Consider the following 21,382-nt stretch of genomic DNA (forward strand, 5'->3'; position numbering starts at 1 on the left):
AGAATCTGAAGCATGCTCCAGCCTCTGAGCTGTCAGCACAGAGCCTGATGCAATGTTTGAACCCACAGACCACGAGATCATGACCTGAGCCTAAGATGGACGCTGAACCAACTGAGCCACCCAGGTGCTTCTAGATTTCTATTTTTTGCCCTTTAAGGGGCTTGTCCAGTATAAGTACTGAATTCTATCCTGGACCTCAGAGCCAAGGATCTAACTGGAGAAGAAGAGAGATACATACTGGGAAAAAGATAACAAAGAATGGGAGAAGACCATGGCTTTGAACTGTGTTAGATTGGAATTGGAGATATCCATATGAACTCATAAAATCAAATGATTTCACAGATACAAACTTCAACTTCTTAGGAGGTTTTCACTGAGATATTATAAATAATAAAAGTGCATTTTATACAATCTTTTTAAATGATTTGTGAAAACTAAATATGTATCTATAGAGAAAAAGAGAAAAATGTTAAAAATGTTAAAAATTGATGAATCTTGGTAAAAGGTATATAGGTATTCTCTGTATTATGCTTTAGTGTTTCCATAGTTTGAAGTTATTTCCAAATCAAAAGTTTAAAAAGCAAGTCACTAAGAGTCTAAATCTGAGTCTTAGAAAATTGGGATATTTGAATTCATCTTACTTGTCTCATAGGCTTGTTTTGAGTTTCACATGTGTTTCACATGTATCTATGAGTGTCCCTGTGTATGTCTTTCTGTGTAGGTAGGTGATATGTATATATGCGTATACATACATGCAGAAAGAGAGAGACTTTTGGAATTTCCTCTTTCTTTTTTTCTAGATAGTATATTATTCTTATTTAAATTGCCTATATATTTGCCATATCCAGAATGTCAAATAAATGGAATCATACTGTATTGTAGCCCTTTTATGCCTGGCTTCTTTCACATAGCGTATTTTGAGATTCATCTATGTTCTTGAATGTATTATTTGTTTTTATTACTTGATGAGCTTGCCTTACATGGATATACCACAATTTGTCCATTCACTACTTGGTAGGCATTTGGGTTGTTTTAAGTGTTTGGTGATTATAAATAAATAAAGCTATTCTAAATAGTCATGTATCTGAGTTGTCTGGTGACTGTATGTGTAATTTCCTAAGAAATTTCCAAATTGTTTCCTAAGGAGGGTGTGTCGTTTTTTATTTCCATCAGCAATTTATGAAAGTTTCAGTTGCTGTACATCCTCATCAGCATTTAATATTGCCACTTTTTTTTAAGTCATTCTAATAGATGTATTTCCTTATGGTTTTAAGTTGGATTTTCTTTAATGACCAATGATATTAAAATCTATGCTTATTTGTCATCTGTATCTTTTCTTTGGAAATGTTGCTATTAATTTTTTGCCATTTTATTGGATTTTTTTCCTCATTAATGAGTTTTGAAAGTTTTTAATATATATTTGGGATATTATATCCTTTGGAAAGTTAATATTTATAATAAATATTGAAAAGTCTTCTATAACAATAAGTATATTTTGAAATATTGGTCAATCATATTTAAGTCAGAAATTATGAACAATGCTTTGGTACCCTTATTTGCTAGACTCACTATGCAAGACTCACTATTCAGACTAAACATAGGTTGTCAGACTTGTCAGGAATTAATGTTATATAATATGAAGAATATAATAGCTTAGTAACAAAAGTCACCTTTTCAGGAATGTCAGAAAATAAAAAATTTATATTTCAAAAATTTCCTATTAAGTTTCTCACATTTATATAATTTTGCCATTGTTCTTGCCAACTTACAGTATTGTCTGGGTTATTTGATTAGGCTTAAAAAAAAGTTATTTGAAAGAAGTTTCTTAACCTGAAAACTGAATGAAGAAGATAGGAATTCAAAATACCCTAGATTTTGAAGCTTTTTTTGAATCTTCCAAATTGAACTGGAGCATTTTGATCCTTAGGTTACGGGAGTAAGGCTTTTTCATTAGATTTTTTTTTTTTTTTTAACATTTAATTTTGAGAGAGAGAGACAGAGTGCAAGTGGGGGAGGGGCAGAGAGAGAAAGGGAGGCACAGAATCCAAAGCAGGCTCGTTTCTGAGCTGTCGGCACAGAGCCTGACGCGGGGCTTGAACTCACGAAAGAGAATTCATGACCTGAACCAAAGTCAGATACTTAAGCAACTGAGCCACCCATGCGCCCCTCATTAGATTTTAAATGTATGGATCATAGTGGTATTAAGAGTCCTGGGATTGTTTTTCTAAGGTATAGTGAATATACACTGTTTCATTATCACCTTCTAAAAAAGATTGTCCTCCTTACCTTTCACACCCCTGATTTTCTTTACTCTTGTGTAGTGGGTATTCTTTAGTTGTGAGCGCTAAATTTTCTAAGCAGAGTGGGGTTATTGCATTGTATATATTGTGTGAGACTTTGTATGTATTTATGCTGTTATTAATCTACCTCTTAAAATGCATTGAAACATCAGTTACTGTTTGTTCCTCATTTTACAAAGTGGAAACTAGTTGGGGTGCCTGGGTGGTTCAGTCAGTTAAATGTCAGACTTCGGCTTAGGTCATGATATCACGGTTCATGAATTCGAGCCCTGCATCAGGCTCTGTGTTGTCCAGCTCAGAACCTGGAGCCTGCTTCAGATTCTATGTCTCTCTCTCTGTCTCTGCCCCTCCCCCGTTTGCACTCTGTCTTTCTCTGTCTCAAAAATGAATAAACATTAAAAAACTTTTTTAAAAAGTGCAAACTAGTTGGAAGTCTTAGGAAACGATGAGTACACGTTAATAATCAGCAAAACTAGCTGCTCTCTTTTCAGTTATAGCATCAGTTAATTCTGTTCCACTAAAATTTTCAGTTACTGACCTTCCCGTAACTTATCTGCTCATGTTGTACTTAGTACAATTACTGTTTCTGAAAAGATGAATCTCTTTGTAATATACCTTCCCACATTTATTTCTATTAATAGTTGTACCTTGATACCAGTGCTAAAGGGATTTATTCTAATGGCAGATTATGTTACTTTGTTTAAGTTAGTCATTGAGTCACTTCCCAGCTTTCTACATTTACAAGCTGTTTTCTGCTGCTAGTAGCACGCTTATGATCTTCAGTATTATTTTTATTTTTACAGGAAGTCAGTGCTATCTTTTAGTAGACTTTAAATTCCATATGTGATCATTTCTTTTAATTTTTTTTTTCTTTTGGGCAGAGAGAGTGATCATGATCGGGGGAGAGGGGCACAGGGAGGAAGGGAGAGAGAGAGAGACAGAGAGACAGAGAGAATCTTAAGCAGGCTCCTCACTGAGTGTGGAGCAGGGCTCTATCCCACAACCCTGGGATCATGGCCTGAGCCAACATCAAAAGTTGGATGCTCAACCAATTCAGCCATCCAAGTGCCCCACCATATATGATTGTATCATTTGATATCTTTTCTTGTGTATAGTACCATGCTGAGGTGGTCCTGTATCTCAGAAGATTTAGTATTAAACCCAGCATCAGAAGACTAGTGGTCACAGCTTTGCCTACGAAACATTAGTGTTTGAAAGTTTCTCCACTTCCTTGTATGTTACTTTTCTTCTCAAATAGCAAAACATATAGATAGCTATCGTATTGTCAGGAATTATCAGTTGTTTATAAAGTAATAATATGTGATATGAGAGTGGAAAGCATTACTTAGAATTTCAGTTCTATTCATTATCAGAACAAGTACAAAAACTTCTTTAGGAGTATATGGCATATTGCTTTTTTTTTTTTTCCTTGAGGTTAGTCCACAAGAAATTCTGAATTACATTCCAGTGACATTAATTTATATTTAAAAGTTTTCTTTAATAAAACCACTTTCATTATAAAATGAATATAAACACATGAGTAAATGGTAGGAAATATAAAAAAGGAGAAAGCTTATATAAAAAATACCTTTGGCATGTTAATGTATTTTCTGGTCATTTTTGTTAATAATTTCATTAAAAAATAATGAACATGTGAAATGCATCTCTGATTGTTCTGAACATCCATTCTTTTGGTTTTTGTTAATTTGTCCATTTATCTGAGCCTTAATATTTTCATTTCTCTTCCCTAGGAGAGTATTAAATTAACATTTTAAAAAATTGAATTAATTTATTAAATTAATACCAAAATACATAATAATATCTTAAGATATTTTTTTAAATTATATAAAGTAAATGTAATAACCATTTTTCATATTGTAAAATTTCTTTATATTTAATTTGCTTGGATTTGTTTAATTTTGCTTTTATAGAGAAAAATTTTAAATATTTTTACATTATCAAGTTTTTTTTTATTCATTTTTTACTTCCACTGTATAGAAACTCTCATCTAGAAGTTGGATAAGCACTGAATCCAGTTTTTCTGTAGCATTTTATTTAAGTAACATTCTCTCTGGAAGTTTTTAAACATTATGAAAGCTGTATATATTTTATTAATTTGGGTTTCACAAATAGACTGCTAGTAGGAAAATGGATCAGCTATTGTTCTTTCACTTCTGTCAGTCATTTGATTGAAGTGTTAGACATGCCCACTCCATTTAGACAAAGAAGCTTAACCAAAAGGAGAAAGTAAGAATGAATCTATCATGTACTAAAATTGCCACTTTACTCCCTGTAGAAGAAAATCACATAATAGAAATATGTTGAAGTTTCCCATAAAATATAAAGCTTTTAAACAATTTCATCTCTAAACATAGGAAATACTTAATATTTTCACATAATTGATTAGATTATTTACGTATCAAATTATAATCATAGTTTGAAGTTCATTAATGTTTCAGCCTCAATTTATGGTTTTATTCATTAAAGATACATAGTCCTTCATCTTTTTGAGGTATTTTCCATTGACTACATTGATAGTTTTGACACAAAGTAGACCATTTACTGACAAACAAAATTTTGTGTCAGCTAGAAAAGTATAGAGAGAAAATCTGGTTGTAATTTATGTTCCTAATCCCTGCAAGAGATAAAAAGAAACAAATCTTGCCTCCTTAGAATCACTTCCCTAAATAGAAATGTTTCTTGGTTTGTTTGTTACTATATAGGAATTCCCTTTGTTCCATACAATTTATTTTCTCTCTTGTATTTACCTTCTCAACATCATCCACTTGGTCATTCAAACTAGAAATCTCAGAATTGTCATCCCTCTACCACATCTTCTGCTTCCAGCTATTTATCACGTGTTATGTCTTCAACTTCAGAAATGCTTCCTTAGTTTAATAATTTCTGTCTAGCATCTTAGCTCAACATCTGATCTTTGGTATGAACTATTTGAAAAGTGGCAATCTGCCTGTCTTTATTCTACACTGTCCTCCAAACAGCGCTGACTTCATTAAACAACAACAAAACAAGTCTGTTTTTCACACTGTTGGCAAACAGAGTTTAGTAATTTCTCCTTGCGTACTGAATAATGTCTACATTTATTAGCGTGGCAGAGAGAGTTATGTTTGTCAGTTTTTACTACTTTGATTTTGACCTATATTTTAGTCTGTGTTTAAATTGTTTCCTGAATATGTCATATTTTTGTTTTACCCTCAGTCTCCCTTATCTGTCAAATCCAGTTCAAGTGTTAAATTTTTCCTGCCTCTTTCATTCAGAATCACTCACTTCTCTGCTCTATGTTTTATTCTGCTTTGTCCTATATGTAGTTCTTTTTAGATACTTATGTAGAAAATTGTTATGTTCTTCCACTATAAAATGAAGTAGAGTAAAAAGTGTCTTCATTACAAAGCAGTTTATTATGCTTATTACACAGTTGAAATAAATGTATACAAGATCCATAATTCCTCCTACTTTGGAGCTAACCACTGTTAACTCCTTGGTTGTACTTTTCTAGATCCTTTATATATATTACATATTATTATTATTATTATAATCATATATTTTATATATTATTTATATGTGTATATATACACACACACATATGTTTATATTGGGTAATTTTGTAATATACACAGGTATATTTTAATTCTATTGCGTTGTATTATACGTTTGAAATATATGGAAAATATCAGTAGATAGAGGTCTAACATTTTAAAATATTTAACTCTTTAGTAGAAGCAGTGCATACATACAGTAAAAATGAAGTGAAAGATTAAATACTTCCCTCTAAGACTTAGCCATTCACCAGGATTCATTAGGATTTATTAGGTCAAAGTTTGGAATAAGCCTAAGTTTGCCCATTACTATCCACTGTTATCTGTGCATGTTATGCTGGAGGTCCTCAGTCTTTGCACTAAGGCAAGAAAAATAGAGAAAAAATTGTCACTGTTCACAAAAGTTATGTCCGGCAAAAACAGATAATTATTGGAATTAGAGATATTAGCAACTTGGGTAGGTAAAAATTGTTATATAAAGAATTATATTTCTGAACACCAGCAACAAATAAAAACTAGGTTTAAACAAATATTACTTCTAGTAGTATTAAAGCAGGAAATAATAGTGACTTGAATAGAAGATGCACAAGATTTATGGCAAAAATTATGAAACTAATTGAGAAGTACTGAAGACCTAAATAAATATATTGTGATGCACACTGTGATCAGGTATTAGTTTAATATTAGAAAGGTTATAACTTCCATATATATCTTTAATACAGTCCTAGTCAAAATCACTACAAGTTGTTATTTGGAAATTGACATCTAGTTGTACATTTATATAGAAGTACAAAGGACCAAGAATAATATTCAATGCTCTCATGACGAAGAACAAGATGAAGGTACTTGCTTTTCATTAAGACTTACAAGGCAATAGTAATTAAGACAAAATGCAGATTGTGCAGGGGTAGAAATGTACATCAGTGAATCAATTAAGAGCCCAGAGATGGTCAAGCGTACACATATCATTATGTCTGCCTGCCTTTCTATCTTCTATTTATTTATGATGATGATGCCTCTGACCATCACACAAAAAGCCCAACAATGTAACTTCCCTTCTTCTGCACTCCAGAGCTACAGATACTAACAGTTAATGTTTTTAGTTTATCATTATAAAATTTATATAATGTAGTTATATTCCTTAATTAACAAATTTACGTGTCTATGGACTCTTCCTCTGGGAGATGAACAATATAGTGCACTTATACTATTTTTCTCTTTTTCCTTCCTCATTGCTTTCTTTATGCTATTTCATACATTTTAATCTTCCTACTGATTGATTTTATGACTTTAAACAGTGTACTTAAAATCTTTTTTGAAAATTTGATTATGAACATTTGAGATACTTATGAACTCTAACTGAAGGAGAGAAAATGAGAAAACTTTTTCTTTCATCTTTCTCTTCTTCCATTCAAAATGTCCATGTATATACAATGTTTTTATATTTTGTAAATGTTATTAAGTATTACAAATGTTTGCAATTGTAATTAAATGTTACATGTTTTATCTCAGCATAGTTTCTAAAATTGAAAACCAGACAAAAGGCCTTCATAACCTAATAACTAGGTAACTATTATTCTTTGTAGAACCACGTACTGTAGTGTATGTATGGATTCATAGAAGAGAAATACATTACTTTGTTATTAAAATATTTGCTACTTAAGGAAGAATTTTACATGTAATAAAATTTATTACATGTAATAATTTTACATGTAATGGTTCCTCCTTTAATTTCTTTTTGGACTCCTTTACTTTTTCAAAGTTATACACAGTTATCACTTTTTTCCCTTTTTTTGTTGTTGTTGTTGTAAACCCATGCTATCTCCTTTCTTATGTTTTGTTTTGATTGTTACACCTCCTCCTTAGTAACTTTTCTTTTCATAATTGCCAGTACTTACATGTGAAGCTTGTATTTTCCCTTATCATGAGTTGATAATCTGAGTGGATATTGAATTCTATTTTGAAAATCTTTTTTTTTCTTCTAGCATAGAATATAATGTGGGTTTTTTTTTTTGTTTTTTTGCTTTTTTTTAGCATCCTCTGTTCTTTAAGAAATCTGATGTACTCTGATTCTTACTCCTTTTCAGATAGTCTGTTATTTTTCACTCTAGAAGTTCTTAAGGTTTTCTCTTGATATGAAGAATTCTGAAATTGAATAAGGTATTGTCCAAATATGGATCCTAGTCCCCTCCCTAATGGAATTGCTTCACATTTGAACAAATCTCAAGATTATATATTTTTTCTCTTTTGAAAACATTTTTTTCTAGAATTTCTTTCTTACCCTTCATTATCTCTAGTCTCCCCATCATTCTTCTTAAATGGATCTTGGGCTACCTGATCCATTCTCTGTGCTTCTTAATTTTTCTTTCATACTCTTCATCTCTTATATTTCCTACGGATTTTGGGTATTTTCCCGGGTATTTTCAGCTTTCTTACCTTCATCTTATTTTTTATCCAAAGCCGTTTTTATCGCTCAGGTCCTTCACTCAACTATTGATATTTTTAAAAATTCAGAAGTGGTAAAACTAATTTATAGAAACTCTGTTATTTTTTAGTTGCTTCTTTTTCATATAATTAGGCAGGCAGGTTTTTCTGCATTTTCTCTGAGAAAAAAATTAAAAAGGAATGGAAAATAGTGCAGCAGTTCTTCAAAAAGTTCAAAAGTTAAAGTTAATAGTTAAAAGTTAAATTGACCCAGTAGTTCCACTCCTAGGCATATGCCCAAGAGAAATGAAAATATTATGTCCACACAAAACCTTGTATGTGAATGTTTATTATGGTATTATCCATAACAAATCAAAAGATGAAAGCAATCTAAGTATCTGGGATGGATGAATGGATAAACAAAATGTGGTATATCCATATAACACAATGTTATTCAGCTAAAAACAGGAATAAAGTACTAATAGATGCTGCAGCATGTATGAACACTGATAACATTATTCTAAGTGAAAGAATCCAGTCAACAAAATCATTCACATATTTATATGAAATGGCTAGAATAGACAAAAATACAGACATAGAAAGTGGAATAGCAGTTATTTAGGGTGGGGAAGGATGATGGGGATATTCGGTTTTGGTAACTAAAGGTTTGTGTGTTTCTTTATGAGTTAATGAATATATTCTTGATAGTGGTGATGGTTGCACAATTATGGATATATTTAAAATGATTGGATTGTAGACTTCAAATGAGCGAATTGTATCTCAATAAAGCTGCTACCAAAAAAAAGTTAAAAAAAATTTTTTTTTAACATTTATTTATTTTTGAGACAGAGAGAGAGCATGAACAGGGAGGGTCAGAGAAAGAGGGAGACACAGAATCTGAAACAGGCTTCAGGCTCTGAGCTGTCAGCACAGAGCCTGACGCGGGGCTTGAACCCACAGACCGCGAGATCATGACCTGAGCCGAAGTCAGACGCTTAACTGACTGAGCCACCCAGGCACCCCAAAAAAAGTTTTTTAAAGAAAAAAAAATTTTCAGGTAGGCTAGGAAGCTACACAATTATTTGGGATATGGAGGACTTTCAACAACAAATTGGAACATGTAAACAAATTGTACTCTTGTGGGTAAGGTAGGAGAGGCTGGACAGTGTTCCAAATGGAGTGTTTAAAGGAATTACTTTTTTATGTCTCCTATCACTGCTTTGTCAATTCTATTATGTTTTCTTTCTGTAAAGTTAGTATTTATTATTTCTTCAATTTGTGGTCTGTGTTTGGCCTCTTTGCTTGCTTTGTGGTATTGTTATACGTTTTTTCATATATAGGTAAATATATAAATATATATGTATAAATATATATAAAACATGTTTTTTGACATCTGGTAAGACTTGGGAAAGTATGCAAACATATGCATCATCATCCATCTTGAAATATGAGGTCCTATAATTTTTATACTTGAACTAATTCCAAAAGTAATATTAATAAACAAAATTTTGGTTTTTATAGAAAACTCTACTGACTGAAATGATAAAAAATATACCCTGATTTGTGTGTATTTGTAATTAATTAACAAGTAATTTTGACACTGCAGTTCTGATTTTGACTCACCAGTGTGCCATATGTGACCTCTGGCAATCCAATCAAACTTTATGTCTAACTTTTCCCATTTTTTTTTAATTTTTTATCTTTTGAGAGAGGGAGAGAGAGAGAGAGAGCGAGGGAGACAGACAGAGACAGGCAGACAGAGAGAGAAGGAGATGATCCCAAGCAGGTTTGACACTGTGAGCACAGAGTCCAATATGGGGCTTGAACTCATGAACTGCGAGATCATGACCTGAAATGAAATCAAGACTCTGACGCTTAGCCAACTGAGCCACCCAGGTGCCCCATTTCCCATTTCTTAAATGAAGGTGTTCTTTTAGGTCCATTTCAGCTCTAGAATTGATCATGTTTACTCTGTTTATTTTGTTATTGAACTCTTCCAGTACCTCAGTGGAAGTTCCAACAGTACTTTTTGTAATAAAGGGATATTCTTTATTTGTGTATGACTTTGATAGCCACTATTCACACGTGGCTGCTGAGCACTTGAAGTATGGCTAGTGTGCCTGAAGAACTGAATTTTAATGAGTTAGTTTTTTAATTTAATTTATTTTTTTTCTTTTATTATTATTTTTAATGTTTATTCATTTTTGAGAGACAAAGAGAGACAGAGTGCAAGCAGGGGTGGGGCAGAGAGAGAGGGAGACAGAATCTAAAGCAGGTTCCAGGCTCTGAGCTGTCAGCCCAGAGCCCGACACGGGGCTCAAACCCACAAACCGTGAGATAGATCGTGACCTGAGCTGAAGTCAGACTCCTAGCTGACTGAACCACCCAGGTGCCCCAAGTTAGTTTTTTATTTTAGAGAGCATGCAAGTAGGGCAGAGGGAGAGAGAGAGAGAGAATATCTTAAGCAGGTTCCACACTCAGTGTGAGCCCAGTGCTGGGCTCTGTCCACAACCCTGGGATCATGACCTGAGCCAAAATCAAGAGTCAGGTACTCAACCAACTGAGCCACCCAGGTGCCCCTGAAGAACTGAATTTTAAATTTTATTTAACTTTATTAGTTTAAATTTGAATGTCTGTAGCCTTCCTTGCCTCTTCCAGCTTTTGGTGGGTGTTGGCGTTCCTTGGCTCCTTATCACTCTAGTCTTTGCCTCCATCTTCACATGGTCTTCTCCTTTGTGTCTTTTCTTCTGTCCATTATGAGAAGACTTCTTACTGGACTTAGGCCCCTCCTGGGTAATGTAGGAGGGAAGATCTTATCTCAAGCTCCTTAACTTACTTGTATCTCCAAAGCCTTCTTTTCTAAATAAGGTTACATTCACTGGTTATGGGGGAACATATCTTTATGGAGGCCACAATTCAACCCACTACAAATACGATCCAAAACCTTTGGAGGAATTGGCTTTTGACAGTGGAGGGACCTCAAATGAACCTAGCAATTGATCACTGTATATTTACTTTATCCATTCACTCTCCCTTTCTTCTCCAATCTCTAACATCACGCTTAGCTGATACCTGTCTAGTTCAGAAAGTAAGTAGAAGAGGGGCACCTGGGTGGTCAGTTGGTTCACCATCGACTTCAGCTCAGGTCATGATCTCATGGTTTGTGGATTCAGGCCCTGTATCAGCCTTTGTGCAGACAGTGTGGAGCCTGCAGCCTGCTTCAGATTCTGTGTCTCCCTCTCTCTCTGCTGTCCTTGCTCGTGCTCTCTTTCTCTCTCTCTCAAAAATAAGCATTAAAAAAAAAAAGTACCTAAGTAGAAGGGAACTTCCCTTGAGCTACTGCAGCTACCTACCTCTGCATCTGTGCCTATATATTTTGCCTTTTCTTCTGTTATTATTACATTGGTATTATTAGTGTCATATGAATTCTGCTGTCAAAATTCTGGGCAGGTTTGCTAGTTGTGTTTATTGTCATCTCAGTGTTTTACAGATGGAATCCCAAGGTAGTTGGATGTATGGGAGTGGGTATAACTCCATTTTTCCTATTCCTAATATAACCATATCTGTATTTGTCTTTTTGGTATTTTGAGGTTCTGTGAAATGTTTCATTTTAGTGAAAGGATCTACTTCTGTATTTTGTTTTTAAAGTTTTGAAAATACTTGTCAATACTGAAACCTTCCTTGAATATTCTATTCATATCCCAATCTCCCTTTTTTGACCAACCTCCTCTAGCACTTGCTGTCTACATTGCATATATTCTGTTTTTTGATAATTTGGTGGTTTCTAATTTTCTGTATTTTCTCATGTGTATTCATCCTTGTCTCCCTCCAAAGCTTCTTAGTCCTTTGAAATTAAAGTACATACTTACGCCCCTTGGATATCTCTAACATGCTAAAGACATGCAGTAAGGAATATTGATTTGAAATCCAGATTAATAAAGGCCATCTAATTTGAGATTTATTCAAATCAGTGTCCGTAGTTTTTTGCCTGGTACATGAAAGTTTCATGTGTAGTGGATGTATGTATTTTCCTGGAGAGAAGTTCTATAGCTTTTATCAGATGCCAAAATAATGGCTTTAGATATTTAGATACTTAGATAAAGCTTTAGATCACTACTGTCTGTGTCTTTATATGACAGATACAGAAATTATGTCACCAAGCAGCTTGCCTAGAATCATACCCCAATGTGTGGTTTCCCAGTTCTTTACATTTTAAACTAATTGTCTTTATGATATCTAAAACTTTTTAAACTTACTAGAATTTACATTTGTAAAGATTCTGGAGGTCAACATTTAATATGGGAAAATATGCATTGCTTATAAGTAATAATTTATGAATTTGTATTTTTACCTTTTTAGTATAGTGGTTAATTATGGACAGTTTATATATTTTAAATTCTTATTATTGTACATTTGTAGAAAAATTTTCATAAGTACAAATTCAGCATGCTTGTTTTTCATATATATTTTAATTCATTTACTCAACATAATTATATAATTGAAAATATTCTACTAATGGTGATTCAGTGTGCTTCTAATCAGAAAAATTTGCATTGTGACAACTGACAGATGCTAACTTACTTTTTTCTACTGTGATTTTCTTGTAGGTTTGATGAACTTGTAAAAAAATTCAAAGTCGAATATCATGCTGGTGGTTCTACCCAGAATTCTATTAAAGTGGCACAGGTTGGTTAATTATTTTAAAAGTTACAAAGAAATAGATTCGAAATGATTCTAGATTTATGGTCATTGTACATAATTGTTCCAATCTATATTTTATTGCTACAGAATAGTTTTGTTGGTTTTGAATTGGGATTTTAGCAGTCATTGTCCATCTAATTAGCAAAAATTATCTTACTTTAATTGGTATTCCTTTGATTATTGGTAAGCTTAAACATGCTTTAATATGTTTATTGTTCACTTATATTTCTTCTTAATTACTTATTGAATTAATTCACTGTTTATTTTATATTTTTTAATGTGTTAATGACTTACGGAAATACTTTATATTTTATGGAAATTATCTGTTGAAAGTAATTATTATTCATACTTAAAATCTGCTTGTGGTGTATTTTACTGTGCCAAAGTTCTTAGTTTTTTAAATATAATTAAACTTTATGGCTTTTCTGAATTTTCTTTATCTTAACAAAACTTAAATTTACCCATTTATGGACAGGAATTGTGGCTCTCCTCTACTTAAAAATACTAATTTCAATCTAGCCCTCAGTTGAAGATTTTGTTTGCTTTTCAGTTCCCCTAATATTTTGAGAGTACTTTTCCTTTCCATCTGACTGATAATCCAAATACATAATTACCAAATTATAATTTGTGTCTAGGATAACCACAGTTTTCAAAAACAGCACTTTAGAAGTACTTGCCTTTAGAAGGACAATTTCTCAGATTTTCCTTGAAAGTCAGTAATAGGAGGAACTGATTCATTTGTACATAAAGCATATATTTATTGAGCTTCTGGTATATGTGCTAGTCATTGTGCTAGGTAACTTAAGTTCTCTTGTCTAAATTTTAAGAAAAATCTGAAAATACAGTTAGAACCTTAGAGTGGCTGATCCTGATATGGTCTTAGTTATATCTAATTCTGATATGGTCTTGTTGAATGAGGACATTGAGGTTTAGTTTAGAGTGGTCTAAAAAGTATAGGCAAATACACTAGAAAGGAGTTGACAGGGATACCCACCAGGGAAAGTACTGGGTTTTGTTTTGTATTAATGTGTTTGATTGGTTGGTTCGGGATTTTTCTTTCCATTCGAGTTCTCCTTCACCCACAAAACAACTTGATTATTGATTTCCATTTCTTCTATCACTCTACATTATTAAAGAAGCACGTACTGGGCAGCAACTATAAGCCCCATAGACCTATGCTCACAATGTCTGCCAGATTCTGTGAACTGGAGATCTAAAATAGGATAAAATATATGATATGGTAAGAATTCAGGGATCATCTATTCACAGACCACTTAATTCTACATATTTTTTGATGGTATATACCATGTGAAATATATATTTTCTGTATCTATGTGTTTTATATAATACATATTTTGAAATATTCAGTTCTTCCATTGAAATAAGAAAAACAGGGTGGATAGGATTCATAGATAATAAACTGGTAGCTTATAAGATTGAGACAAAAGTCATGGGATTTTTTTTAAGTATAGATAGTAAATAATCAAGTAGTTTGGGAAATAGGTGAACATTCAGCTAGTTGAGGTCCTTTATAACTTGATTGCATCCTAAGGTGTTATACCGTGAGTGTTAACTTAACCCCAGCTTTTCCCCTTGCTTCCTGCTGTTTGTTTTAAATGAATAAATGTGTAATGTAAGCATCATGATTTAGTTGGTAGGCCCTTTTTGTTCTTTGCCCTCTGGAATAGCTGGCGTATTTATGTACGTGGAGGTACATAGTGCTTCAAGGTAACCTCCCCACACAATACCAAGGTTAGGTGAATTTCTCCTTGTTCTGTGGTTTAATAATACTTTACATGGTAGCTGTGGAAAAATATGTCAAATGGAAATATAATGAAAGGGAGCATTAATTTGCAAAGATCAAAACTCCTATGAAAGAAGAACTAAAAGTCATACAGGGAATAAAGTTTAACATTTCACAATCAATATAGAGCTCATTTGGATGGATCTAAGCAACAACCACACTTTGACATATCCATCGATATGGCAAATCATATCAACAAGAAAATGTTCCGTTTAGTTCTTAGATACTTTGATTTGTTAAGTCCGTTAAATCATATTCTTAAAGATTTTAGTGAAACCACAGGCAACATAAAACAAGATTGTTGAGATGTCCAAATATAATTCTAGACTTTACTCATCTGTGTATTTGACAGACAGTGCAAATTTAAATTTTGGACAATTTCATTCAGTGTAATTTTTTTAAGAAATAAAATAAAAGATCTTATCTGCAAAGTGTTTTGCGCCCTTTGTATATAGCACTGCTAAAATGTGATGTGATTTGCTTACTTCTGATATTGAAGCTTTCATAGTGAACATTTTAGGGCACTTTTCAATGTTCTCAATATGTACAGGTACACTTAATGTGATTTTTGACTTTAAAGAAATGGAAGGAGATAGCCTCCTTGGACATGTGCCTAAAGAATGGCTATAATTATTGTTGGACTTAGAAAAGATATCCTGCAGTAAAATATTTTTAAAGTGTGAGACAGGAAGAATGTCCTTGTCTAATTTGGCAATACATTGAGGATGAGAACGGAGAAAAAGATTATACTAAAACAGAAATTTTTATGCCATTTCTCCAAAAATGTTTGATGATATTTGAAGAAGCCATAAGGAGACTAGAAAAAACTTATACAACAAACAAATGTCTCATTTTTTGTGTAACATGACTGCTTCCTAACTCAAGGTGGAGAAAAAAAGTCACCACAAAAGGACAGCCAAGTTAAATAAGATCCTCTCAATGTCTTTACTAAAACTGTAACTCATTTGGAATGCAACTTTGATAGCATAAATTGAAATTACTAGTGTGCTTCTGAAATGGTATTTATTTTACACATGGAAAGCAAAGATAATTAATCTATCAATGCAAAAGACATGATTGATTAACAGTTGGAATACCAAAACAAGCATTTAGATTCAAAATAGATGGATGTTTTGCGGAGTTTGAAACAATTTCTTACATATCTAAGTACCTGCCATTACTAGTAATTATAATCCTAAGTATTCTGTGCTTATTGAGAGGGTATTTAGCTTGATACCATCACAGGACTGACACCAAGAATATGGACTTGATACAAGCAGAGTGGTCAAAGTGAAATTTACATTTAACGATACTCAATTTTACCACACTAAAAAGAAGGGTTCTACTCGGTACAGGGAAGTGTTATTATTGGAAAGGAGACACAAAGCATAAAACTATTTTATTTCATGGGACAAAAAGAAACATGTCGTTGTTATTTTTTCTAAATACTGGTAATATTTGTTTAATCCCACTTTTTTTTCTCTTCTTTTAAAAAATCTTAGGGGGCACCTGGGTGGCCTCAGTCGGTTAAGCGTCCGACTTCGGCTCAGGTCATGATCTCGCAGTCCGTGAGTTCGAGCCCCGCGTCGGGCTCTGTGCTGACCGCTCAGAGCCGGGAGCCTGTTTCGGATTCTGTGTCTCCCTCTCTCTCTGACCCTCCCCCGTTCATGCTCTCTCTCTGTCTCAAAAATAAATAAATGTTAAAAAAAAAAAAAAATTAAAAAAAAAAACAACCTAGTTTAATTACTACCAACTTAGTTTCAGTGGCATACAAACAGTCCCTTCCTTTGAAAAGTCCCTTTCCATCCTCCCCCTTTATATTGTTATTGTCAGTAATTACATCTTTATACATTGCCCATTAATATAGATTTATAATTATTTTATTCATTTGCCTTTTAATTCCTACAGGAATAAAACAGGAGTTGCAAACCAAAAGTGTGGTAATACTGGCTTTTATATTTACCTATACAGTTACCTTTACCAGTGTTCTTTATCTTTTGTTATGTCTTCAGTTTACTATCTAGTGTCCTTTCATTTCAGTCTCAAGGACTCCTTTTAAGCATTTCTTGCAAGACAAGTCTACTATTAACAAACTCCTTTAGCTTTGTTTATCTGGGAATGTCTCAATTTCTCCTTTATTCTTAAAGAATAGTTTTGCTGGATATAGAATTGTTGGTTTACATTTCTTTTAGCATTTTAAATATCATCTCACTGCTTTCTGGCCTCCGTGGTTACCGATAGTCAGCTTTTAATCTTATTTATCCACTTCTGTCTCTGTTTTTAAGATTCTTTCTTTGTCTTTGATAGTTTGGTCAAGTCTTAGTATGGATCTCTTTGAATTCATATTCCGTGGAGTTCATTGGGCTTCTGGATGTGTAAATTCATGTATTTCCTCAAAATTGGGAAGTTTTAGGCCATCTTATTTTTAAATATTTTGTATTTGCCTGTCTCTTTCTCCTTGGATTTCCATAATACGTATGCTGGTCTGCTTGATGGTGGTGGTTGTCGTCGTCTTCTTCTTCTTCTTCTTCTTCTTCTTCTTCTTCTTCTTCTTGATGTTTCTGTAGAACAGGTTTTGAGCTGTCTACCAGTTTCTTCCACAGTTATTTATCATATTAAAAATTTTTTTTTGTCTGGTATGTTCATTCTTGGATTAGCATTCTAAAAACTTGCTTACTCTACCTTAAGACCAGTGGCTTATTGTTTCATATTCCCACACTGGAGCTATTGGTTTTCTTAAACCTGGACTACTTACCTCTTTGCAATCCTTATTTTATGCTACTGTGTACTCTCTCAAAACCTAGATCCTCACAACAACTTAGGTGATAGACCAGATGATGTCTTCGTTTTAGTGATAAGGAAGGATTCTGATTAAATAAGATAGACAAAAATATGCCACGATAAGTAACTAGGTAAAGCAGAATTTAAAACCAGGTGTTTTAACTGGAACTTCTGATTTCTCTCCTTACTGGAGATTTTTCTCTCTTCCTTAGAAGACTTCAGTTTTGACTCGTCTATATGTGTGAGGTTTTGAGTGTTTTCATAAACCCTCTCCACTTCTTCCAGTCAGCTTTAATTTTGAAAGAATTGGAGGTTGTCAGGGAAAATCAAGTATCCATCATTTTAAATGTAGTTCTGAGTAAACCAACTTGTTCTTTCATGCTTCTTAGAGACAGCAATTTTTCTTGATGTTTAGATACCTTTTGATCCTTGGACATTTATGCTTTTTTCTGAATAATTAAATTTTTTAGAAGCCTGATGACCAGGTATATGAGGTATTCCAAAGTATTTCTATGTTGTTTTAAGTTATGTAGGTTCACTTGTTTTTATGTTTCTTGCAAGTTAATCTACTGATTTTTCTAATGTTCTGTAGTCGTTAAAAGTTTGTTATTGTTCTGGGCATCTAATCAAATATTTTAAGTTTCTTCTTATCCTTTGTTAACTGAACTATAAGCAGATCATCATTAGAATTGTTGAACAACAAAACTCAACCAAGTAAATTTGAAGCTCTAATTGGCTTCTTTAAATGATTTGTGAGTTAGGCAGCATCCTATCTCACAAGTAGAGGAGAGCTCTGTTGAGCTGCAGGAAAGGAACAGTTTTTATTTTATTTTTATTTTATTTTATTTCATTTCATTTTTTAATTTTTTTAATGTTTATTTTTGAGAAACAATGCAAGTGGGGGGTGGGCAGAGAGAGAGGGGGACAGAAGATCTGAAGCAGGCTCTGTGTTGACAGCAAAGAGCCAGATGCAAGGCTTGAATTCCTGAGTTGTGAGATCATGGCCTGAGCTGAAGTCAGAGGCTTAACCAACTGAGCCACCCAGGTTCCCCAGGATCAGTTTTTAAAGGCAGAAAAGGAATAGAAAAAAAGGAAACTATTAGGAAAGAATGTTGCCCTCCTAAGGGGAATGAAAAGGGTCTATCAGTACATTTCCCAGTGCTGACCAGGAAATTTCATATTGACTGGTTAAATGTTACATTTTGGGGGGTACGGAAACTGCAGTTAGGTTAGGTATTAAGTCTTGATTTGCATACATGGGGCTCTTAACATAAGTGACTTCATTTTGGGCTTGTGGTTTTTCTTTTTAACAGAGTAAATTATTGTTTCTCTCTGTTATCCCCCAAACTGTTGAGGCTATATGAATTTTTATGACTCTATTCAATAATTAAGAGTAACCATTTTTCTATTATTTTAGTACCTGCCATCTTTGTAAATAAAGCATATTTTTCTCTCATTTGAAGCAGAGATCTTTGGGATGAGTGTAATGCCCCTGATTTCAAATCCGAGAGACCACCAAGGAGCCGATACCGATGCAAACGCACGAGGGTTTATTTGCAAGCTCGAGCTTGGGCCCAAGTATACCCGACACAGCGGAGCAGGGACTTGGTCCCCTAGGTTATGAGGTGTAGCAGTTTTATGGGGGCCAGTGGCCAATGAGATTGTAACACACACAGAAAGTTGTACGTTCATGTCAGTCCACACGCAGGTGGCCAATTGAATTACAATTTACCATATAGTAACTGTTTGAACTAGCCTATCACTCTGGTCAGAATTGGCGCGCAAGTTTGGCAAGCAAAAGGCGGGGTTTACATTCTTTGGCGGTTAGAGGTTCTGCATTCCTAAATGGCCAGTTTCCAGTAAGGGTGTGCTCAGCGGCTTGACTAGGGTGGGGGAGTGTCTTAAGCAATAAGTAGGTCATGTGGGGGTTATACATGAGATGGTGGGTGTAGCACAAAATGGAGTTAGTCTTGCTCTGCTTGTCCAGGGGCAGGGGATTTTTGTAAAATTCCTTGGGTCCCACATGAGATAATACTTCTTTATTTGCTGTAGTCTAAATCATTTCATGGAAACTACTAAAATTGTATATGTTCCTTACCCCTCTTTCTATTTGTCTTTCATTAGTAGCAATGACACCTCTCATTACAGATGTTGTTCCTTGATCACATGTATAAAACTATCAGTAATAGATCTGAATTTTTTCTTCACATAAGCATTAAACATTTAACTTGGTCTCTTCTTGAATTCTTATATCCTTACTCTGTCTTTTAAGTCCTAACCTGGTTCTCTGATCATCAACTTTCTGGTTTTCCAGTTTCTCCTCTCATTCCCAGTTAGATAAGCTTCCATATTTTTATTTAGCTACTAATGAAAATTTAACCAAGTTTTGTTTAACCAAGTTTTTGTTTTGTTTTTAATTAAATTTTGAGAGAACTAAGTACCAGGATGTTTATATTTTTATACAGGATTTTACCTGGAGGAGAGAGGAGGAGTGCTTTGTTTTTTTTCTTTGATGCAATGTCATGTAATGAACCAGCTTTCAGAATTATGTTTTAAAGCCCAGACTACGTACATTGAGTTCCTAAAAACATTTTTTTTAAGTTTCAAAAATTACATTTGAATAAACAGAAACATGTTGGGCCAAAAATTGTAGAGCTGGTATTTCAAGAACCGTGTCGCATCTCCAACTAAGTCCCATAGTATTTAGAAATTAAAAGTGATGAAAATCAAGAGCTTCATACTTCTCTTCTTCTTAAAAAAAAAGCAGTTAATCTGTGTGTTTTTTTGTTTTAATATATATTTCTGATTATCTCTTTTTCTTGTGACCTATTTCACCTGAACAAACCAGTTAGAGATTAAAAGGCTTTTTACTAGACATACCTCTGGGAACCTGAGAACAGTCCAGACTGCTTGTATTTAAAAAGAAGAAATGACTTTGGAGTGATCAAAGAGAATTCTCTATTCTAATGTCTTACACCTGGAACAGTTGTAGAACCATCAATAGCACAACTGTATTTATAAATATCAGAGCAGGATGTGGCAGATGGTGATGCAACACAGAGGCTTGTCAAGCCTTATGTCATTAAAAAGGAGGTTTTTGTTGGTGCCAATTTTAAGATAAATGAATAATTTTAAGTAATTTGGTTCTTACAAAGTAAAGTTGACTATGCAAAGCGTGATTTCTCCTTGCAGTTGAAAAAACTTGAAATGTGAATTAACACCTTTTGTTGTTGAATTAGATTGTGAGAGACTTTAGTAGCTAAAATAAAGTGAAGAAAGCAGTGTTTTGTTTTCTGAAATGATATTTTTAATGGGTTTGTGACATTTTTCTAAGTTACGTGAGGTTATTTATTTATCTATTTTTAATTTTTTAAAAATTTATTTAGCAAAAATTTGTTTATTGGGATAGTTTCCCACTCATCTTGATTCAGGGTGGTTTTAGTGCTGCTTCCGTCTGAAGGAGCATCCTTCTGTAAGCCTTGCTTTTCCTCCTGTAGGCTGGCAGAGGACAGTGGAGCAGCCAACACACAAAACTACCGTTTGTGCATAGCTAAAGATGGTGGTGATTTTGTAGAGTCCTGGGCACCTCACGTCCATGAAGTAGGAGGTGGGGATCTGCAGCAGTCGCTGCTTCTTACGCTTCCTCTTTTCTTCCAGGAATGGGTACAGGAGGTCCTTTTTGAGGGGCATGTTCTCTTGGGGAGGTGGTTACCACAAGAAAAGATGTCAGGTTTTTTTAATGTGAAGCAAAACGTGTACATCTTCTTCCTTCCTCTCTTCCGTACCCACTCAATCCTTCCCTTTCTTCTTTATTCTTC

At 33.7% G+C, this 21,382-nt stretch overlaps 2 protein-coding genes across 9 annotated transcripts in view; one reads left to right on the forward strand and one right to left on the reverse strand.

Annotated features, from left to right (window-relative positions):
- The window catches only part of ADK (adenosine kinase), a 517,527-nt gene that overhangs the window by 152,235 nt on the left and 343,910 nt on the right, over nt 1-21,382 (forward strand). For all 8 annotated transcript variants that reach the window (XM_007095644.3, XM_007095645.3, XM_042961034.1 and 5 more), the window contains one exon: nt 12,886-12,964. In XM_007095644.3, coding sequence (XP_007095706.1) covers nt 12,886-12,964 — 79 coding nt within the window. The remainder of the gene's footprint in view (nt 1-12,885; nt 12,965-21,382) is intronic.
- LOC102954789 (40S ribosomal protein S27-like) lies at nt 20,944-21,345 on the reverse strand. The gene has a single exon (XM_015543634.2). The coding sequence runs from the start codon at nt 21,252-21,254 to the stop codon at nt 21,003-21,005; it is 252 nt and encodes an 83-aa protein (XP_015399120.1). The 5' UTR covers nt 21,255-21,345; the 3' UTR covers nt 20,944-21,002.

This window comes from Panthera tigris, chromosome D2 (genome assembly GCF_018350195.1).
Source record: "Panthera tigris isolate Pti1 chromosome D2, P.tigris_Pti1_mat1.1, whole genome shotgun sequence".
NCBI classification, from domain to species: Eukaryota; Metazoa; Chordata; class Mammalia; order Carnivora; family Felidae; genus Panthera; species Panthera tigris.

Bases quoted from the DNA above. Each gene is read 5' to 3' on its own strand.
- LOC102954789 (XM_015543634.2), bottom strand. From the start codon at position 21,254: ATGCCCCTCAAAAAGGACCTCCTGTACCCATTCCTGGAAGAAAAGAGG.